The 21,115-nt window shown below is 55.4% G+C and overlaps 5 protein-coding genes across 5 annotated transcripts; 3 read left to right on the top strand and 2 right to left on the bottom strand.

The window, feature by feature from the left end:
* Positions 1 to 5,685: 5,685 nt before the first annotated feature.
* On the top strand, positions 5,686 to 5,907 carry EsH8_IX_000560 (uncharacterized protein; the record flags this gene model as incomplete). The annotated part of the gene is made up of 1 exon (XM_083266896.1): positions 5,686 to 5,907. The coding sequence occupies one exon, from the start codon at positions 5,686 to 5,688 to the stop codon at positions 5,905 to 5,907; it is 222 nt and encodes a 73-aa protein (XP_083130461.1).
* Positions 5,908 to 8,047: 2,140 nt separating this feature from the next.
* EsH8_IX_000559 (folic acid synthesis protein) lies at positions 8,048 to 9,985 on the bottom strand (the record flags this gene model as incomplete). Its single annotated transcript, XM_083266895.1, has 3 exons — positions 8,048 to 9,014; positions 9,074 to 9,282; positions 9,419 to 9,985. 3 exons carry the CDS (start codon positions 9,983 to 9,985, stop codon positions 8,048 to 8,050), a joined length of 1,743 nt encoding a protein of 580 aa, XP_083130460.1.
* A 955-nt stretch (positions 9,986 to 10,940) lies between these two features.
* Positions 10,941 to 12,233, top strand: EsH8_IX_000558 (2-nitropropane dioxygenase; the record flags this gene model as incomplete). The annotated part of the gene is made up of 3 exons (XM_083266894.1): positions 10,941 to 10,953; positions 11,043 to 11,304; positions 11,390 to 12,233. The coding sequence occupies 3 exons, from the start codon at positions 10,941 to 10,943 to the stop codon at positions 12,231 to 12,233; spliced, it is 1,119 nt and encodes a 372-aa protein (XP_083130459.1).
* A 1,150-nt stretch (positions 12,234 to 13,383) lies between these two features.
* EsH8_IX_000557 (ADP-ribosylation factor GTPase-activating protein) lies at positions 13,384 to 15,051 on the bottom strand (the record flags this gene model as incomplete). Its single annotated transcript, XM_083266893.1, has 5 exons — positions 13,384 to 13,721; positions 13,778 to 14,487; positions 14,542 to 14,725; positions 14,775 to 14,910; positions 14,980 to 15,051. 5 exons carry the CDS (start codon positions 15,049 to 15,051, stop codon positions 13,384 to 13,386), a joined length of 1,440 nt encoding a protein of 479 aa, XP_083130458.1.
* A 403-nt stretch (positions 15,052 to 15,454) lies between these two features.
* On the top strand, positions 15,455 to 16,322 carry EsH8_IX_000556 (protein tim21; the record flags this gene model as incomplete). The annotated part of the gene is made up of 4 exons (XM_083266892.1): positions 15,455 to 15,730; positions 15,793 to 15,977; positions 16,028 to 16,082; positions 16,134 to 16,322. The coding sequence occupies 4 exons, from the start codon at positions 15,455 to 15,457 to the stop codon at positions 16,320 to 16,322; spliced, it is 705 nt and encodes a 234-aa protein (XP_083130457.1).
* Positions 16,323 to 21,115: the final 4,793 nt, after the last annotated feature.

Raw genomic sequence — 21,115 nt, 5'->3', positions numbered from 1 at the left:
TTCATTTGTTTCCTGTGTTTGTTTGTTTTTCTGGATCGCCGCATTCTTGCTTTCCATGGCCATACGGTTTTGTAATAACGTGATTATACGGAACATTCGCTTCAACAAAGACAGCCACTTTTATTTTACCTTATCAAGTCTGTGGACGATACCGGGTCTCGCGGGGGGGGGGGGGGGGGGTGCTCGAGTGGGGGGGCGCGTAGCGGGTGATGGCAAGGACATGGACGGGTGCGGTCTGGCATGTCTTCCGGATCTTTGTGGGGGGGCCAGGTACTGGGGAAGCATTTGCAGGCGCCTATGCCAGGTACTTGGTATTTTTTTGGGGGGTAGGGGGGTTGGAATCTCTTCTTCTTTTTTTTATCGCAGCAGCTGCCAGCCATTCTGCCCTTCGAAATACCTGCCTTGCGGTAAAATCTGACATATCCCTAAGCCGAGTCACACCGATACACAATCCTCTAATCCTTTGGGGGGCTGCCTGCCTGCCTGATTGTTGTTTAGCAGCTGATCTTGATTGCTTGTGATGGCTAGAGGAGGGGTGCCAGGCTGAACTAGACGCGATGACTCCCTGTTCCTGGCGCCACGTAGCCAAGGATACCAACTACGGGATGCGGTCTGGAGGAATGCGACGGGACCGAGAGGATCGAGGAAGACGCCGAGGAGATCCTCAGCCTCCTCTACCCCCCTTCCCCCCGTGTTGTGAAATGCGACCAGGGAATAAAGCAAACATGCAATCATTTTGCGGCTGTCCGATTACGCCGTTTTCCATAGGCCTGGCCCCGGAGAGTTCAACCCCCCCCCTACCTCGCCACCGGGTAGTTGAAAGTTTGGCAATGGAGAGAAAATCGCAAAAGGGCAAAAGAGAAATGGTTTGGCGTTGGATAATTGGGTATTTGGGTGTTTGGGTGGGTGGATGGGATTTGGGAGGGGAGGGCAGGCAGGTTGGTGGTTTCACGGCATCTAGCCACCAACACACCACTCGATGAATTCTCTCTTTTCTCTTGTTTCAAGGATTTCCCTCCGTCTCCGGCTCTCTCTCTCTCTCTCTCCGTCTCCCTTCCCGTTACCCTCGCACAAAGAAAAGGAGGGGGAAGGGGGACGGAAAGAGAGGGAGAGGGAGGAAGAGGGCTGGAGTCGATTGCGGTACCCATGATCCCGCTGGTCTGGTTCTATACGAATCTTGTCGGAACACAGCATGAACGAACGGGGGGGATAGAGAGGGAAAGAGAGGGAGAGGGAGAGAGGTAGGAGAGCGCGATGGTCGAGATCCTTGATTTGCGGCGAGATTTTCGGGCGGACTGCGAGGGGAGGGTTTTGAGGGAGGGGGGGCGTATGTGGTGATGATGCCGGGAGCCGTCTAGTTCATGCGACTGGGCGGGGGGCGCCTGCCATTGGATGATGAAGAGTGTCTGAAAATGTACATGTCGAGAGGGAGGGGAGGGATGGGGGAGGGAAAATGGGGGCCCTGTTAGTTCCCGTTTTTGCTGAATGGGAGGGGGGTTGGTTTGGCTGTTTGGCTAATGGATAATGGCTGTACGTGCAGCTACCCGTCGAGAGGAGAGAGGAGGGGAGGGGTGGCATCCTAACCGACCGGGGGTTGAGTTAAGAAGGGGAGAGAAAGGCGCGAAAAGTGCAAATTGGTTTTTCTTTCTTTCTCGGATAGCAATCGTGTGGTGGAGGAGGGTGAGTTGCACGGCATCGGCGGGCTGGCGCACCTTGTGACCCAAGCACTGGCTGGGATTTACCTCGGAGGACAACGGCTTGGGGACCGAACGGCTTTCTGGTTGGTTGGTTGGTTGGCAGTTGGATTTTGTTTGGGGCGTCTCCCGATTGTTTGGTTCACTTGTTTGGTTTGCGACGCTTGGCTCCAGGACAATGGTCCTGCAATGATGTTCGTTTTGTTTCGTCAGGTCATCTGTTGGCGCCCACCCCATGTGATTGATGATGCTATAAGTATGATAGGGAAAAACGGTCGACCGGGGGCCAACCAAGTCTGACTAAGTCTCGGCTGAACAAGGGTTGGGAGGAGGGGGGATGCCTGGAGAAGGACACCAAGTCCGAGAGTTGGCAACGGCTAGTCGTCGATGGAAACGGCCGTAACTCGAGGAGATTAGGCAGGCAAGCATAGTGCGCTGTGATGCTGGCTGCCTCCGGGCCCGGCCGGAAGGCTGCGATGCAATGTTTGTTTGTTTTATTTGGCAATGGACACCCCCCCTTTGCGGTGCAGATGGGGATGAGAGGCGCGACGACTCTGCGTACACGCGTAGCCGTATGTGGATTAAAGGGGGGAGGATGCATGTCTTGGAGCCGGGCTAATGCTTCTTCTTTTTCTTCGTCTCCTCCTCCTCCATCTTCCTTCTCTTCTCTTCTCTTCTCTTCTCCTCTCACATGTCTCGCGTCCCTCATTTTCATGTAACTCTATCGTCACCACGCACTAGGGACGCTAGGGCATGTAGGTTGAAATAAGAGAGAGGGAGAGACAGCTGGAGAGGGAGAGAGCTCCACATTTCAACTGATGTCCAATTAAGGTTTTTGAGTGACATTCCGCTGGCGAACTCGGGCCTTAGACGTCTTTGTTTTAGATCCTCGGTGCTCCAGGCACTAAGAAGGGTTTTATTTACTGATTTAAAATCCTATTGGTAACAGGGTGAGGGGAAGCAAACGTGTTTTTTGGGGGGCGGCCAGGCCGTAGAAGAAACGAGTCGAGAGTCGCTCGACAGCGAAAGAGGCTTGGCTTCGTGACCGCCCCCCGTAGGCTTGTCCCCATTAGCTTAGCACCAAGCCGGGGGGGAGGGTCTTCCCCGGTTGGAGAGTCTCGGCGATGAGGGGAGGGGAGGGGGAAAGGAAAGGGGATCCGCTTAGGACCAGGCGGGGGCGCGGGGCCGGGGTTTTAGTCCGTGATGGTGTTAAGTGGGAATCGGAGGCCTTCTTTCGGGGGTTGTTTTGTCGTGGTTCTGACGCTTTTTTGAGTTCCTAGCAGCATTCAAGGTCAAACCCAAAGTCGAATGTTTGTGACACGCAGGTAGGATTCAGGTAGGGTAGAATGGGTCCCGGTTGCTTAGGGTGGGTATGGTGTTGGACCGCCGTCTTTGCAAGGCCTGCGTTTTTCAGGCCTGGACCAGAAACCCTGAACCCTTGCCCTGTCTTACGTGAGTGGCTGCGATGAGATCGCCCTCGGGGGGGAGCAGTGGTGAATCGGGCTCAGCTGTGCAGGGGACGCCACGTCCTGTTCCCACCAGCCAACAAGAGATCTGGGATGCAAATCCTGAGATGATGAGGCGGGCGAGCTGCGGGTGACGGTGAAGGAGACGGAGACGGCGGCCGGGAGGAGGGCGCGCAAAGTCGCGCGGTGCGCCGTTTCCTGCAGCTTCGCCCGCATAGGTGGCTCTCGCCCAGTGTCAGCGCGGAACGGAGCGAATATGGGTCTTCGCCGAGCTAATCTTTCTTCCGATGCCACGAAGGTTGGTTGCTTCCTGCCTGTCTGCCCAGGGCAGAAATTCTCCCCCTCACCCGTTGTCACGCTTCTCATCTCCAACTACACTATGCATGCCGAGGCGCCATTGTCACCCGAAGCCTAAGCTATGGTCCGACCAGTCACGGCCGTCTCGACTCCCGGCCTTGACCGTTTTATTCACCAAAAACATACCAGGAGACCCCTCCGATGTGCAATAGCCAAGCAGCAGTCTCGACCAAGTTTTGCTTTGGAGGGGGTTGTTTCTCTCGTCAGCAACCCTCTAGATGAAAAGCCGTGTTGGTGTTACACAAAGTTTCATCCTTCAGCCTTATGAGAAGACATATTACTCCCGTCTCGCTCTCAGCTCTCCTCCTCAGCACACCACCACCACTCACAAGGGAATGAAGCCCCCCCCTTCCCATCTGGTCTCACCACATGCAGATCACCCCTCTATTCCTTCATTAACCCGTCACTCGCTGACGACACGATCTGCGTGCGAGATACCCCTATTCCTTTCCTTCCTCTCATCACATGGCCGCGCCCTCTCGGCCACCAATCCTTCCCACATCCTGCGACCCCTGCGACCTTGGCGACCCTGCCCCTCCCCAATCGGTGGGCCTCTTGCCGAAAAGTCCAGACCCTCCTAGGTCGTTCATTCGCATCGCTAAGGGGGGGCTGGGCCACCACTCACTGCTCCAGGCTCCCAGCCCGCCACACCGTCGTTGGCCTGGAACTGGGTGTGCTCGAGGGCTGACCGGACTACCTACATAGGAGACGCGTGTCACCGCTCGACTCCGACGCCAAATTCTCAGACAAGTCCTGCAGTCTTCAAGCCATCTTACCTCATCCCCGACAGCCTCTCACTGGCTGCCCCGTTACCAGATTGCCTTCTCGAGGCGCGAGCCTCGCAGCTCCACCCGAGACGCTCTCCTTCTCCATCATGGAAAGTCAAATGGTCTGATGATCGGCCAGTGGCCAACTCGGTCCAAGACACCTCGCGAGGGGTCCAGGGATGACTGAAGATATCATGGCCTGACGGGCGCACAGCAGCGGGCACTTGCGGCGTGCATCACTGATTCTTCTGCACGTGTCTTGTCTCACTAACAAAAGCCAACATCCCCGCCGGCCTTTTGTGTGTGTGTGTGTGTGTGTGTGTGTGTGTGTGTGCGTGTTTGTTAGGCTCCAGTATTTGGGTCCCAGGCAGCTTGTTTGTTCTTGTCTAATCACCGGGGGGTGCAGCGTTTCCTGCGGACTGGGAGTGGTGGCGATGGTGAGGGCGGCGCCATGCGGTGGGCGGGAGCCGATGTTTCCGATCGAGATACTAGTCATCGCGGCCAACTTCCGTTCTAGCGATTCGACGTCTTTATGGATCGCAAGGGTTTTGTTGCTGATTACTGATCGGGCGCGGAGAAGGGTACGTTCAAGGAGGGGTGGGTTGCCATATCGCTGTGAATGAAGTCTAGACTCGATATGGGTAGAGTACCCGGGCAGGACGTAAATCTAGCAAGACGGCCTTCCAAGACAGTGGCTGGACCGTTATTCGCTGGATCCGCAATTGAGATGGGGACGTTGATGCTTGGGCTCCAACAGTTGGGTTTCGTTTATCGACGGTCAATAGGCCCCCCCCCCCCTTGCCCGTCACGCTCAATGAGGCATTTGGAGCTGCTCAAGGGGCTCACAACCTCGTGTAGACCGGAGACACATCAAGTCTGTCCGTGCTGTCCAGTTTCCACGGGTGTCACAGCAGTCTCGTGAGCACGGCGTTGATATTGAGTTGCTTCTGGCCATGTTCATCCCATGATATGGCCCCGAAGCCAGAGTTAAAATCAGAGAAAGAGGCGCAAACCCTTCAACCTCGGGAAACCTTCCGTGGCAACATTTGTTGTCTCTTCAAACCTTGTGGGCCCCGTAGCTCGCAACCCAAGATAATAAGCTTTGGGCAGATATGTCAACATAAAAGGAGGCCCCTTTCGCTTTTCAGGACAGCCGATGGTAACTCTCGCTCCCAGATCGTACCGGGCATCACCACTGCCAAACCATCTCAGTCCTCCACATTCCGTATAATACTCCTCAAGCAAAGGGGCACGGAGGAACACCTCGCTTGAAGGAACAAGCAGCAGCCCGAGAAGAGACGAAGAAGAAAAACGGGACCCCCCACTCACGACGGAAGGCAGACGGCAAAACATAAACAAGAACAAAGACAACCCCCCCCCCCAAAAGAGAAGGAAAAGAAAATGCGCCACGTCGCCATCTCCACCCTCTGCCTCGCCCTGCTGCTGGCGTGGGCGCAGACCGGCCACGCCAAGTTCGCCGGCAGGATCGTTTCCAGGCTGGGCCACGACCTCGCCCACACCGTCCCCGACATCCTCGGCAGCCACGGCCGCGAAAAGGCCGCCCAGGCCGCGATGAGTGCCATGGACAAGGACGAGAAGTTCCGTGTCTGGAAATTCAAGTGAGCTTATGTTGAGAATGGAGTGGGGGATGGAAGGGGTATCATTTTGACTATGTTGTCGTTCTTGCTGTTTCACGTCTTTCATCGGGAGCATCAACCCGGCGCTGGGGTGTCTGGGAGCCGAGGGGGTTTACACAGGGTGGCTGAGATATGGCTTGTTTGAGGCTTGAAGAGAGTCATATGGCTGCGGGTTCTTTCCTGGCGCTCGGGGTTTTGATGGGTTTGGGTCGGTGGATGGCTTGGACGGGAGGCTGGAGTGTTCGTCTCCGCAGCGGTTCAACTCTGTTCTCGAGTCACAGAGGTTCTCTGGAGTTAGTGTCGCGTTCCTGTCGTCATGAACCGGAACTCAATAATAATGTACGACTTGAAATAAAGCGAAAAGTACACACCAAAGCGAATTAATGGCTATCTGCGAAAGCTATACCTCTGAACTGTCCTCTTGTCCTCTGGGCTATTCTCGGGGCCTCCCTATTCTGGTACTTCCTTCGCATCGGTTTCGGTTCCACTGTCACCTTCTAACGCGAATCTTCAAGAAACCAGAGTTGGTATCCGGCCCATATTTCCAACTTCTTGCATCCCAAGCCCTCTTTTCGGGGCTATGGCTTGGATGTCCTCGGCTCAGAGATTCCGCTGTGCTCTATATTTCCAACCAAACAGTCCAGATTTCATCCAAAAGACCACAGTTTCTTCTTCAGTGCGGTGGCACGCTCTGGCGGAAAGCTTTCCGAGTGCGTGGCCGGCACCTGGCGATATTAAGACACGCACAAGAACTAGCATGTTTTCTCTAGAGTCGCTCTGGTGACTTGGTGTCCACGCTCCGTATGTCCCCTACGGCTATGAGGTCCCAAGCCACACCCACTACGGCCCGCCTCGTTGTCCCGGTCTGCTCTTATGAGTGCCAGGTAGCTACAGTGCTAGACAAAGTAGCCGAAGCGGTTAGGGCCCATGAAGCCACCAGGGAGGGCTTTCGCCCGGATGGACTGCTCAAGGAGTGAGGGGATACCTCTGAGACACCGCGGAATACAGAGGAGGAATCGTGACAGGTTGACGGAGGAAGAGTTGTATTGTGGGAATCAATGCCACCGTAGAGTGTTATACAACATTAAGGGCGGCTGCTTTGAGGGTGAGGCAAAGACGGAGGAAATATTGGGATGGCCCTGAGTTCTCATAGATCTAGACGGTCGAGTCTCGGACAAGCCTGGGTATTCTTGGTCTCACACAACGCCGACAGATCCAACCCCCTTATCCTCCCTCCACTTCGAGGGTACTTAATAGTCAAGGGTGGATCTCCTTTCCCAGGCAATGCTCAGAGAATGTGCTCCTCGTACCACTGCCAGAACAAATACTTCCCGCGATGATAAAAGAGAGCTAGCAATATTGCCGGGCTCAAAACAGTTGCCCTATGCAGACGCTATGGCGTTGCAAGTGGCTCGTCGGACGAGAGCAATGATTATGCAGAAAGTAGCAGTACGTGGCAGAGCGGGCAAGGCTACCGAGGCGCGTACCTTTACGGAGGATTGGTCACTAGAAACATGTTCACTGCGGGTGTACATGATGCCAAAAGCAGAACTACTACTGCATTTTTTTCAAGGGAAGAGGCGGACGAAGAAGAACAGCAGTAAGCGGTTTCGTAGGGGAGGGCCGATTCGATGGCTCGTCTTGTTCACGAGTGCTGGGATGACCGGGAGACGAAAACAGTGGCTTCGTTGGTTCGTGTTGCTGCTCGGCGCGGTAGGTGGTTTGTCGTGTCTGAAGAGCCCATCGCGAGTTGCTTCAAGGCAGAGGGAAAACGTGTTCGCCATCCCGAGCATGCACGAGAGGCCTCGGAAGCGTAACTCATACGACGAGGCCTAGTAGCCTCCCACTTGCCACATAGTGGGCGAACGTCATCGTGGATATCCCTCTCCCAGGGTTAGGGTAGGAATAAGTAGGGGAGGCCTTCCCCTGCCCATTAATCCAAAGGCATATGTTTTTGGTTCAACAGCCTAAAGTATGAAAAAAAGAAAGGAAAATAAAACCAACATCCCTCCAAGAGAACTTTTATGCCCTTTGTTGTACAGGAAGTCTAGCATGGGCACCCCATCGTTACTGTCCGCTTATCATACAAGTCCTTCGTCCCACCTCTTGCGCCCCGGAAAGTCCGCTCAGTGTCTGTAGATGGCATCCGCCATCTTGACGATTTGACACATCTCGACCGCGTCGTGCACCCTCACGATGTCGGCACCGCCCTGGACGGCCGAGACAACGGTGGCCGCCGTGCCCCAGATGCGCTCCTGCGGCTTGGCGACGCCGGTGACCTTCCCGACGAAGCTCTTGCGGCTGGAGCCGAGCAGCCAGGGGAAGCCCTCGAGGCCGGGCCACGAGCGGAGCTCGTCCATGTGGCGCAGGATCTCGAGGTTCTGGGCGCCCGTCTTGGCGAAGCCCAGCCCCGGGTCGAGGATGATGCGCCAGCGGCGCACGCCCGCGGCCTCGGCCTCGGCGACGCGCTCGAGGAGCTCGCGGGCGATGGTGGGGATCAGGCCGTCCGGGTAGTCCGTCAGGGAGTTCATGGTCTCGGGCGTGCCGCGCATATGCATGAGGCAGACGGTGCGGTTGCTGCGGGCCATGTAGGAGAGCATCTCCGGGTCGAGCTGGCCGGCCGAGACGTCGTTGATGATGTCGGCGCCGGCGGCAACGGCGGCCTCGGCGACGGAGGCGCGGTAGGTGTCGATGCTGATGGCCAGGTGGGAGAGCTCGGGGAGGCTGCGGGCAAGCTTGATGACGGGGAGGACGCGGGCGAGCTCCTCCTCGGCGGAGACCTCGGGGCGGCCGGGGGCGGTGGAGCAGCCGCCGATGTCGATCATGGTTGCGCCGGCTTTGGCAAAGGACTGCAGGGTCGAGACGAGGTTTTGGGCGGTGTGGACGCCGCCGTCGGAGAAGGAGTCCGGGGTGGCGTTGAGGATGGCCATGACGTGGGTTTTGCGGTTGGAGGTGAGGGATGCGAGGGGTGAGAGGTAGGAGGAGATGGGGGTTAGCGGGGAGAGGGGCGCCGCGGCCGGTGGGAGCTCATTGAGGTAGTCGAGAGTGATTTTCCAGGGGTTTGAGGCGTAAAGAGGCTTGTCGGGGATGAGTCTGGGCTGAGCGTTAGCAGCGTGGTTTTTGAAAAACTGATGAGTGAGAGGTGAGATTACTCTGCGAGGGGACGCAGGACGAACTCCCTCTCTGGGATGCCCATGTGGGGGACGGTGAGGCGAGGGTGCTCAATCTTCTCATCACCATAGAGGAGAATGTCAAGGTCGATGTTGCGCGGGCCCTTGTCAATGAACTTCTGACGGCCCATTGTGCGCTCAATATCCTGGAGCTCATCAAGAAGAGCCAGGGGTTCGAGTTCAGTCTCAACCTGCGTCGTCCGATCAGCCCGAACTCAATTACTCGCGTCACCTCACCAGCAACACCACGGGACGAATTTTTTTTCTGCTTTTGTTTTTGTTTTTTTTTGTTTCGCAAACTCGCAAGCGCAAAAGGGTGTCACTAACCTCACAGGCTCCATTGACGAATCTATCCTGATCTAGAACATACATGGGCTCCGTCTCCCACAGGCTGCTGGTGCGCTTCACCTTGATGCCGCGGCGGTTCATCTCGGCGCAGGCCTGCTCGATCCAGCCGACCCGGTCGCCGAGGTTGCTGCCGAGGGCGATGTAGGCCGTCCTCGGACCCTTGACGGCGGCGGCGTCACGGGCGCCGCCGCATCCGCCGGCGCCGCTGCTGCATGCGCACCCACACGCGGTCCGGGCCTGGACAGCGGCAGTCATGTTTGGCGACGGGGTCCGACGGGTGGTGGCGGTGGCGGTTGGCCGGGGGCGGGAGCGGACGAGCGCAGCGGCAGTGAAAGGAGTGACAGCGAGAGTGGAGGAACTACTACCTCGTGATGTTGCGGTGCAGTAGGGCGTGCGCAAGGACGTGGTGCAGGTTGCTATCGTGGCCTGGAACCGAGCAAGTCGCGGCGTTAGGGCCTGGCGGCGCGCATTGTTGCTGCGTGCTAGGGCACAAGCTCGTGAATAGAGGGAGGAAGAGGGGTGGCGGAGGGGGATAGGGGGTTTCATCATGGCGGAGGGAGAAACTCGAAGGCGCCCACCAATATGAGTTTGTTATGCTGTGTAGTGAGGGTCACTGAGAGAGAATCTTTTCACAGCCAATGAGGTTTGGGCGGGGTGGTCCCTTGCACTGCAGTGCTTAGGTAAGGCGTGGGAGGCGTCAGGGGTTCTCCTCGTCCGGCTTTGAAGATAAGATGGGAGGCTGGAATGCGCCGAAGCCCACTTGCCTATTCGCTCGTCTTTGTGCCTACAACCACGGGCTTGAACTTAGATCCTATCATGATTCAAACAGAGTTTACGAGTTCATTTTTCCAAACGTTCTGGAACGGATACAGCGGGTGGTTGACTCGGCGCATGGGCCCCGCCGCTGTCAGCACGACTGTCCCCCGCGTGTTTTGGTGCGAGCTGAAAGGGTCATCTTGGCGGGAGGGAATGCAGGCCAGATATTCGTAAATCCTCGACGAATGGCTTCTTCTTCGTCTTCTTGTTGCAGTCGTCGCATCCGACCGAGGTCGCCAACGGGTAGGTGATGAACTACCACCAAACAATGGGACAATGCATACAGATAATGAATTATGCTTTCTGCAGCGGCCCCTGTGAAATGCCCCCTCGTACAACTGTCCCTCGGCTTCCTTTCCCCAGATCCACCCCGCTACATTTCCCCACCTTTCCCGAAAGGACCTAGCTGCCAAGGTCACAGGCGAACCTCGGCCCAGCATGGGCGCATGGCAACGCACTCCGCCCCTTCTTCCCCAGAAACAAGAAACCACTTGATGCCGAATCCTACCTCCCGTCGGGCCCTTTAAACCGCTGATTGCCAGCTCCTCTTCTTCCATACATCTGTCGCATTTCTTCCCCATCTACAACCATCTTTCCTCCATACCGGTTTCCTTGTCTGTACCGTTCGTCATTCCACAATATACCCAGGCCTTCAAGCGTCATCATATCCAGTAAATCAGACACAATGGCGTCCCCTCGTAAGTCGAACGATCTCCCCCAGGTCCCGCTGTCACATGCGAGAGAAATTCCAGAGAGCCGCTACTGACCCGTTCTGCCGCAACCGTAGAGCAGATTCGCACTCCCATCACCGATCTTTTCAAGATCAAGCACCCGATTCTGCTTGCCGGCATGAACGTTGCCGCTGGTCCCAAGCTCGCCGCTGCTGTCACCAACGCCGGCGGTCTCGGTGTCATCGGTGGCGTCGGCTACACCCCGGACATGCTGAAGGAGCAGATCGCCGAGCTCAAGGAGTACCTCAACGACAAGAACGCGCCCTTTGGCGTTGACCTGCTTCTCCCCCAGGTCGGCGGCAGCGCCCGGAAAACCAAGTAAGCTTACCACCCTCCATACTGGACGAACGGGCGCATGTGTCACATGTCTGAATGACCTGGAGGCTGACCACCTATTCCTCAGCTACGATTACACCAAGGGCAAGCTGAACGAGCTGGTCGACATCATCATTGAGTCCGGCGCCAAGCTGTTCGTCTCCGCCGTCGGTGTCCCCCCCAAGATTGTCGTCGACAAGCTCCACGCTGCCGGCATCGTCTACATGAACATGATCGGCCACCCCAAGCACGTGCAAAAGTGCCTCGACCTTGGTGTCGACATCATCTGCGCCCAGGGTGGCGAGGGTGGTGGCCACACCGGTGATGTCCCCACCACCGTCCTCATCCCCGCCGTCGTCGACCTCTGCAAGAACACCAAGAGCAAGCTGCTCAACGGCCCCGTCCAGGTCATCGCAGCTGGCGGTATCCACAACGGCCAGTTGCTGGCCGCCGCCCTGATGATGGGCGCCGGTGCCGTCTGGGTCGGAACCCGTTTCATCCTCACGGACGAGGCTGGCGCCCCCGAGGCGCACAAGGAGGCCGTCCGCAGTGCCGGTCACGACGACAACATCAAGACGCTCATTTTCACTGGTCGCCCTCTGCGCGTCCGCAAGAACCCCTACATTGAGAACTGGGAGACGGAGCGTCAGCAGGAGATCAAGGAGCTCACCGCCAAGGGCGTCATCCCCTACGAGGCCGATCTCGAGAAGCTCATGAACTCTAGCGACGAGGCAAGCGCCAGCAACGGTGGCGACAACAACGCCTCCGAGGTCGACATTGACGACGCCCTCGACCAATTCCGCCCTTTCCTCATGGGCAAGGCCGCCGCCGTTTGCAACGAGAAGAAGCCTGCCAAGGTCGTCATGGACGAGTTTGTCAACGACGCCGTTGCATGGATCCAGAAGGGAAACAAGATGATTGCCAAGCTGTAAATCTGTATGAAAAAAAGTACGACTGTTTGTTTTCCCCGAATGTCTTAATTGTTGGTCGCATTATTGGGCGGCGCCAGCGGAAGACTGGGCCTGGCGTCCCTCCCAGAGCCTGGAGTTTTTTGTGGCGGTTGTTTATACAAAGGAATGAGATAGGATGGACGGATGCTAGCTAGCACATCATGAATGACCCAACATATAAAGTTTTATATTTTTTCAACCTCGCCGGAATGGATTTGCAAACAGGCCTGTATCCGAACTGAGTTTCCTCATGTGGCCCCATGAACCACAAAATTAAGAAAAAAGGAACAAAGGAGAAAGGTTGAGTTGGATGATTGATGGTCAAGCGAGCAAGCAAGCGGGTGAGAAAATAGCAGCCCGCGCTCACCGAGGATCGCAACTAGGTATACCAGATGTTTTCTCACTAAAACCATAATACATTGTACATTTTGGCCACCAACAAACCTGTCTGGGTATCGGCTATTTCTCTCTCTCTCTCTCGGTCACAGACGGCGGTTTGCTCCCCTCCCCCCACAGGTTCGAACACCCTCGTGACCGGCGACACAAAGGAAAGCCACAGGGGCCGTGCGGGCTGTATCCAGGATTTTCATACACATCAGTGCGCTGCTTTCACATGCCAGCCAGACAGGCAGGTCCCGCCCAGCTCTGCTCCCGCCGGCTTCGGCCCCGACTGACAGACGGCCACATTCTCTCACTCGAGTCCGAGTCCGACGCAACAACCATGGACTAAGATGAAGCCCAATTCTATTCATTCATACTTATGTATTACCTAAATCAACAGCAGTTTCACCGCCACAATCCCACCCCCCCGGCTCTGTCTGTGCGCCTCATATGCTGGGATGCATTGAGAAGAAATCACCCCCAGCATGCGTCTGTTTCTCTCCCTTCCAAACCCCAGGCTCGGTGGATGGTCCGTGGCAAAAGCACACAAGGTATCTATTTTCCGCGCCCGCCTGACGTTTTCCGACGTACCGTCCCTGCTCCGGGCCATACAGTGACCCCCGGGGGTTACTCCCCTCCACGATGAAGGGAACCGGGGGTACGGCCAATTTTCTTGTAGTCTCAATGGCAAAGTAAAAGAAATAATCCTTTTTGCGGTCCTTTCCAAACGCGTTTCCATCTATTGCCCCGCTCAGCTTCCGAGATAAGCGCGAATGGCACCCTGCAGCTTTTGGCTGGCCTCGCCTGCCAGCTGAGTGAGGTTCTCGAGGTCGTCGCCGGCCGTGATGCCGAATTTGCGGATAAAGTCCTTGGCGGCGCCCTCAAGATCGCCGTACTCTTCAGCCGGCTCATCCTCGGGACGACCGAAGTAGGCGTTGGACGAGATCGAGGTGGCACCCTCGAACCCTTGCAGCCGGGTCTTCGCCTCGGCCTGGGCGTTGGGGTCGAAAGAGCCCTTGCCGAAGAACTCGTCCGAGGAGATGCCCTTCTGGCTGCCGAACTTGCTGCGTGCGTAGTTCTGGCTTTCATCTGTATTTGTGTTAGCCGTGTTACCAAGCTCTGATGAGACCGTGCCTCTTCCTTACCTTCAGCGGCAGCCTTGATGGGGCCAACGGAGCCGAAGCCGCCAACGGCAGCCTTCTTGGGTGCCGCCGCGCCCTTGGGCCCACCAACTTGACCGAATCCCAGTCTGGTAACACCCATGCCCAACCGCTCCACCTCCGCGTTGGACTTCTGGCGGGTATGGCTGGATGATCCGTAGTCACCCTTGGGGTTGGCAGGGGTAGGGGCCGCGACGCTGTCCGCCTTGGCGGCGGCCTTCTTCTCCTCCTCGGCCTCGGGGTCGTAGCCTAGCTTCTCGATGCGCTCGGCCTCCTCCTTTGCCTTCTTCTCGGCCTCGTCGAAGTCGATAATGTCGCTCGTCACCTTCTTGACACCAAGCTTGGGCGCCTTCTTCGCTCCCAGAATGTTGGCCTTGCGGGGTCCGCCAGTGGCAGTTGTCTTGCGCAAGGCGGCAGAGGTGGTTATGCGGCTGGCGGCGGGCTTGTTATCGGCCTCGGTCTTGGCCAGGGGCGACGAGGATCGGGCAATGTCCTTGCCGGCACCGTTGTTGGCGTTGAGGAAAGGAGAAGGGGTCCGGCCAATAGTCGGAGGGGTCGCGGTTCGGGAGATGGGGGGCGTGGGCTTCTTGATGGAGGGCTTGTCCCAGGACGAAAAGAAGTCATCGTCGGGCTCGCCGGCAGGTGTAGCGGAGTCGGTGTCGGTGGCATCGTTGATAAGGACCTCGTTGGGGGATCTGGAATGACATCAGCTGGCCTGCAATGCGCGCAACACGGGAACTGTTACACACTCTTGAGCGTCTCTTGCCGCCCGGCGCTTCAGCTCATCCTTGTACTTGGTAGCAGCATTGGACTGATACTTGGTCTTGGGGTCCTTGCTGTTCAGAGCAGCGGTGCCTCCGTTCTGCTGGAAGAACTTGGTGGCCGACTCGTTGCCGCCAACCTTCATCAAGCGCAACTGATCCCATTGCCATTCTATCGCTGGTTAGTCAAGGGAAACGGAGCATCGAAATCGGGCACATACGGTCGAGGTTGGTGGATCGGACGAATGAGATGTGGACGCCGAGGTTTCGGTGGTTGGACGAGCAGTCAAGGCACAGATAGATGCCAAAGGGAACAGAAGTCCAAGTCGGGTATTTGGCGCCGCAATCGAAGCAGATCTACCGCGCGCAAGATAATCAGCATGGAACTGTGGCTGAGAGTGTGAAAAGGCGCAGGGTTGGGCATACCTTGTTCGCCGGCTTAGTCTTCAATTTCTCAAAGATCTTCAGCGACTGCTGCTTAGAAGCGAGTGCAGCCATGGTGACGGTGCGTGCAACAACTCAGTCTTGTTTGTGTTTCCAGAGTGATGCGTGGCCGTTGTGGTGAGGTGGCTCTAGGGAAGCGAAGACGGACAGATGCGGGTATATGGAGATGCGCGAGCAAAGCAGGGAGCGGAGTTAACTGAATTTCGTGTCCAAAAGTTCAGGAGGCAGTCGCCGCCCTTCGGTGAAGTGGCATGAAGCCAAAGCGCTAGTCCGGAAATGGCTAGTTGAATTTTCCCCACAGTGGACTGGCTGTGGAATTCTGCCAAGGGCGGTCTAGAGGCTTTTGCAGAGCTCGCCCGCCCCAGCTACACGGGAGCTCCAGCTTTCGACTGCCGAGCTCTTCGACGACCACCTTCCCTGACTTTTGCGGTCGAACGATGGCAGACGCCGAACCGCCATGATGAAATTGACTACCAGTGCGATCGCGATCCGCGCACCTACCAGATTGGGCCTTGCGCCCCGACTGCACCCCGTGTTACTCCAGCGAAGCTATGCAACGCAGCATGGCTTAGGAACGACGACCTCTACGACTGGGCCGAAGCGAAAGACGGTCACACCTTTCAACGACAATGGATCGGTACCCTGGTCGCAACTTTCGGCGGGAGAGAAGGCGGCCAGGGCCACGCAGCAGAGCTTCAACTTCGGCTTGATTCTGGCCGGTTTGGCCCTGACGGCAAGTCATACGACCTCGCCCCGCGCGACCACTGTTGGCTGACCCTTGGCGTTGTGTTATAGAGCGGAGTGGTATACGTCCTGTGGTCGGATGTATTCTCCCCAGACAGCAAAGTGGCCCATTTCAACCGAGTCGTCGACAGAATCAAGAGTGATCCGAAGTGTATCGAATTGCTAGGAGACCCGAAGAAAATCGTGGCGCATGGCGAGGAGACGCAGAACAAGTGGCGGCGTGCCCGCCCTATTGCGTATGTCCTCTATCGATTGAGAAAGGGCCATACAAGTCTAACTCGAGTAGCTCAACGGTCAACACCGATTCAAGAGGTCACGATCACCTGCTGATGCACTTCCACGTATGGAACCTTCCCGCTGTTGGCTTGGCCTTGCCTGACGTTATTTTTTAGGTCGAAGGACCCCTCAACAAGGGAGTAGTCTACCTACATATGATCAAGACGCCGAGCTCGGGTGAGTTCGAGTACAAATACCTCTATGTCGACATCAGAGGTCAGCAAAGATTCTACCTGGAGAACGCGGACACATCGTCAGGCTCGGGGAAGAAAGGTGTCAGGTTCCTCGGAATCAACTGGGGATGATTGTATAATATTGTGATATACTCGGATAGGAACATGGACGAGGGCGGCGAGATGCAGCTGGCCAGTATTGTAAGATAGTGGCACCCACGACAAGGGAAAGCCCACATTCAGCACATGAACTATTGTTGGCACTCGGTGATAATACTTCGTTGGCTCACTTACCTTTTTTACCTATGCTACGCCCTTTTTATCACTCATTTCGATATGAGACTGTTTAAATGGGCTTGATCGGCGTAAAACACAGCAGAACTTAGCCCCACCACGCTCCTCTTCTGGCAGAAGATTCTGTGTTTACTTCAAACAAGGTGGCAATCCCAATGTCTCAAACTCACTCATCCTCTTGTAGATGACGCTGCATAGTTTTGTGACGCTGGTCCCAACTGCACATTCTCCTGGTGGCTTGTAGAATGGCTTAGCGAAGAAGGAACCCCACGTAAACCGTGTAGCATCGAAACGTCCAAGAAGCCGAGCACGTATCTGCCTCCTGCCATCCTGGACTTGACCATTTACCTCTTGTGAATTCACGTCAGAGACAGAAAGTAGAACAGCGACAAGGTACAAGGGAAACATCGAAAGCAAAAAGGACTCCTGTAATCGTGTCAAGTCGTTCCAACCCTCTTTCAGGTTTCCTTCAAGGGTCAAAAAGTGACAAACACACGGCCAAAGCAAAATTCATGTAGTGAAACCCCCAAATGAACCGCCATTAACAGTCTCAACTTCGGTAGAAGGTAAACAGACAACACCATCAAAGACTACTCTGGCCGGCAGCTACGTCAAGGAGTCTGAATAGGCTGCTGCTTCCAAGGCTGATATTCCAAAAATTCAAAAAAGCAATAACGCTACTGTTTATGAGGAGTGATCAGCACATACTAGTTGGCGTGCTCGCATAATAGTCGTCGAGGTTGGTATCATTTGTGCCTATATAATCTCTGCCACGACTGCACCCACGAGACTCACTTACATTGGATGAAAGCACTATCATATATCGTTTGCTCATCATAGAGTAGATAATAACACCCAAGTGCATTTTGCATTTGATGCTCCCGATCCAGTATATTTATTCATGGGCGTTGGGCTTGATAGTGAGAACGAAAGTGATAATACGGAAGCAGGAAGATTGAACAAAACAGCTTGTACTGAGTGGTTTGGGTTGGCAGACTCGTGGTGCTATTTTCACAAAGATACCCTACGCTGGAACTTGCAACTTTTCTGGGTTGCGTTCAGTGCACCCGTAGGTATTCATACAGACATGCACTGTCGCCCATGGTATATTCTTCACTATAACAATCGCTCACATACTCTTAGTTGAGACCACCGAGATCCTTCGGTTTGATTTAGTGCTCTTCATTACGGCCTGTACCTGCCTCTCTGATGCCTGCAGTTTGGTTTTTGCTTTTCTTATACCATGCCCCGAGCCACACCCTCAAGCAATGGTGTAGCAACTGTTTGCGCATTAGGTGGGTTCAGGGAGAGGTCGCAAAGAAACATGAAGCCCCAGTGGCTATGAAAATCTCTGGAAGCTTCACTCCTTCAATAACTACATCGACTTGAAGTTAATGACATACTACGTTGGCATCCATATATTTATATGACTCCCTCTGTCGTTCCTTGCGATTTCCGACCTCATCTCACGGGCCTCTTATAAGAAGCTATCCCAGTCCTCTTATTTGAAGGATTGTACAAGCTGCGGGCGGGGCTTCCAGCCCCGAGTGACAGAGGATGATGATACTCGGGGTTCGGCTCGATTCTTCCCTCATACCGTAGGGCGATCGCCATACCTCGATCCCGTCGGGGATTTTCTTCTCGTGTAAGTCTGATACAGGAGACGAAGAATCTCATTTTATGCACACAGTAACAAGTCTGCCCCTCTAAGTCGGGAGACCTTTGGCTGTTGGAGTGGGCGAGGCGGCGTTGGCGTAAAGAAAACACGGAGGCGAACAGGCAAGGAAAGATTAGTCTGCTGGACACTTTGGCAAGATATGCCCATGATCACGATTCATCCTGTATCCACAAGAGAGTCGGCCCGGGACGACCTGTGAGCCCAAGCTCCTTGGCGCTCAGCGGTAGCCGTGATCAAGTGTCTCCTTCAATATCACCAGAGACACCAACTATTGGAAGAGCAGTAGGATGTGGAAATACTCGACGGAATATTGAAGTCAGGACAATTTCGTCTAGGACTTGGGGGTTCGTAGTTGACCTCAGCCTTTAGGTCGAGCCGCGAGCTCGTGATGCTACTCAGTGGCGTGCCTACGCAGAAACCCCCTCCCCTGCGTAGTATCAACGCCGTGTTCAACAAAGCTGCTCCTGCTGCTCCCTCTCTACACGCCGATGTTAAGCATTAGTCAATGATATACTCAGCCTTGCGGCCTTTCCACTGCTACGTATGCGAGGCTATTCGGGTGAAGCACTCTCTGTAGAGCGTATAGAATGGGAAACGCATAAGACAGTCTGTTAAGGCTCTAGTCAATGTACCGAGTGACAAGATCATCACCCGCCTATATTTCCAACCACTTGCAACGAGCCTTGAACCGTTACATAGGGCGCGGGACCAAAACTAATCGTAGCACCATGGGATGCGCGGGGCCTACGGGCCCCGCGAACTAGGCATAGACAAGATCGAGGTTCGTCCCATGCCTTGCTGAGGGAACAGTTTCCCGCATTTGTCATCTTGAGAACTCCGCCTGAAAACCCGAGAGGTGGTTTCTAGGCCGAGGTACAGCTCGGCCGAGCCACAGGAGAGGTCGGAGGCAAAAAGGTGTCTGGCCTGGCAAGCTAATGCCTCGGGAACCTCCCCAAAGTTGGACGGCATCCTGGCCCAGCGGAGATGTTGTAGCCTGCGCATGTTCTCAACAGAAGAAAGCAAGTCCCAGTTGCGTGAACAGTCAAGTCCCGAGCCTTCATTACACTCCTGGTCGTGGGCGAAAGTAGATATTTGACAATCATTTACAAATATTATGTCGTATGCCATGGTCATCATATATCATTCCATGCGCAACCATGACCCAACAAGAAGGGTTATTTTACGCAACAACTGGCAAGATGCCGTTGCGGTGGACATGCCACATTCCTGGTCATACAAGTAATAACGAACACTAGACGGGGCCCCAGACTACAGAGGTCGATAACATATTTGCCCAGCTACCTTAAGGCATTGCCTGGTCCGGAGAGAGATGAACACACCGTTAAAGTTGCCTACACCACAGTCTAAACAAAAAGGACATCATCTGTTGTCCTTCGTCTCGACACAGGAAAGCGTTCAAAAGAGACAGAAGCGTCTACCCGGAACCTTGATGGGCGAACGCGAGGGGTTCTAGCTGCGCACATGCAACCATGCTGCTCTTCCTGGTCACTCATTTCGGATGAACTCCGAGCATACGGACTCCCTAAAGCGCGATCCAACTCACACAGAGGATGGGCCTAGGCTATTGGAACCGGATGCAACAATCCAATGCCATGCTCGCCTGGGAACCGGATAAAACTTCTGCATCGAATGCGCCAACTCGGTGACGAGGATGGCGTACCAGGTGTGGCGGGCGTCGTTCGCCGGAATGCTAGCCGGTGTATAGATCAACGCGCCATCCGGGCCGAAACTCCACGAAACCGCCACGCATATTGGGATGCACGAACTATCCCCGCACGAAGGGGGAACGGGTTGCGGAGAGTCAACGGAAGATCCAAGATCGCGGGGAGCAGAATACACCGAGGAGCAAGAGCGGATGAGGCTCCTTGACCGACTTGCCATTGGGCGTTGTGGTGGTGTTGCGGCATGGAATGGAGGGGCCGGTGAGGAGGTCGCAACGGCAATAGGTAGGCGGGGAAAGCTGGGGAACAGTAGATGGGACGAACTCGGTTGAGGGTGTGGTGCTGTATCCTTACAGTGAGGCACATGGAGCCGCTTGGCTTTCTGGGGAAACCATACCAGCAATGCAGCCGATCTATTCAGGAAAACATGAAATCTCAAACGGAACGACGGTGCTTTCGGGCAGCTGCAACTTGGTTATTGCGGGTATCAATCAATTGCATACATACACAGCTTGCATTTGTAAGCTGGGGTGTGTTGTAAGTTGTCGCAAGGACTATACAGCCGCTTAGCCCGTGCGATTTGCATAGCAGTGGTGACGCCTGTTACCGAGCCGAGTTGCCGTAGGTCACGATAGCGAAAGTGTCGGACCAGGGTGGTCTCGTCTAGGACAGAAAGGACGCAGACCAAAGTGGGTGAAGATGTGCTCTCGATGGGTAGTCGGATCGAGGGCAATCGAGGACAATATGGCCGCCCACACAATCATGGCTCGCATCGTATCGATGCAGGTCCTAGACAGGAGCGGGTACTACAGCGACACCGAGGCGGCGTGGAGGAGCAGGAGGGCTTCTGATTGAGGCGGCAAAGGCAAAGGAAGACGCTGAGCAGGGGAGTCGCCGAGGCATTGTACCTCGAGGTGAGCCCAGGCAAGGTGGATTGCTGACGGTCCTCTCCATCTGGGGAAGGAGATGATGCATCGCGGAGAGTGAGCCCAGGTGAGCAACACGCCACACGGTGATAGCGGACGAGATTCGCAGGGTCTTTTGCAGGCAATATTGCGCAATGGGTCGGTCCTTTCTCTAGTCAAATTGAATGACAAGAACGGCCGAGTAGACTGTGAGAATCTAGTTCGAATTAGGCAAGAGGAAGCACCGAGAGCCCGGGGGGGAGTGTCACTGTATCGGCGGGTATTCCCATTCACTTGTCCCCTACCATTTCGCCATCCTGGATACCCTTGCCATAGCCTGGGAGTGGCTGATAGGCTGATAGGATT

Source organism: Colletotrichum jinshuiense, chromosome 9, assembly GCF_051148585.1.
Source record: "Colletotrichum jinshuiense chromosome 9, complete sequence".
Lineage (NCBI taxonomy): Eukaryota > Fungi > Ascomycota > Sordariomycetes > Glomerellales > Glomerellaceae > Colletotrichum > Colletotrichum jinshuiense.
The sequence above is the reverse complement of the archived record's forward strand: the minus strand, read 5'-3'. Positions and strand labels throughout refer to the sequence as shown.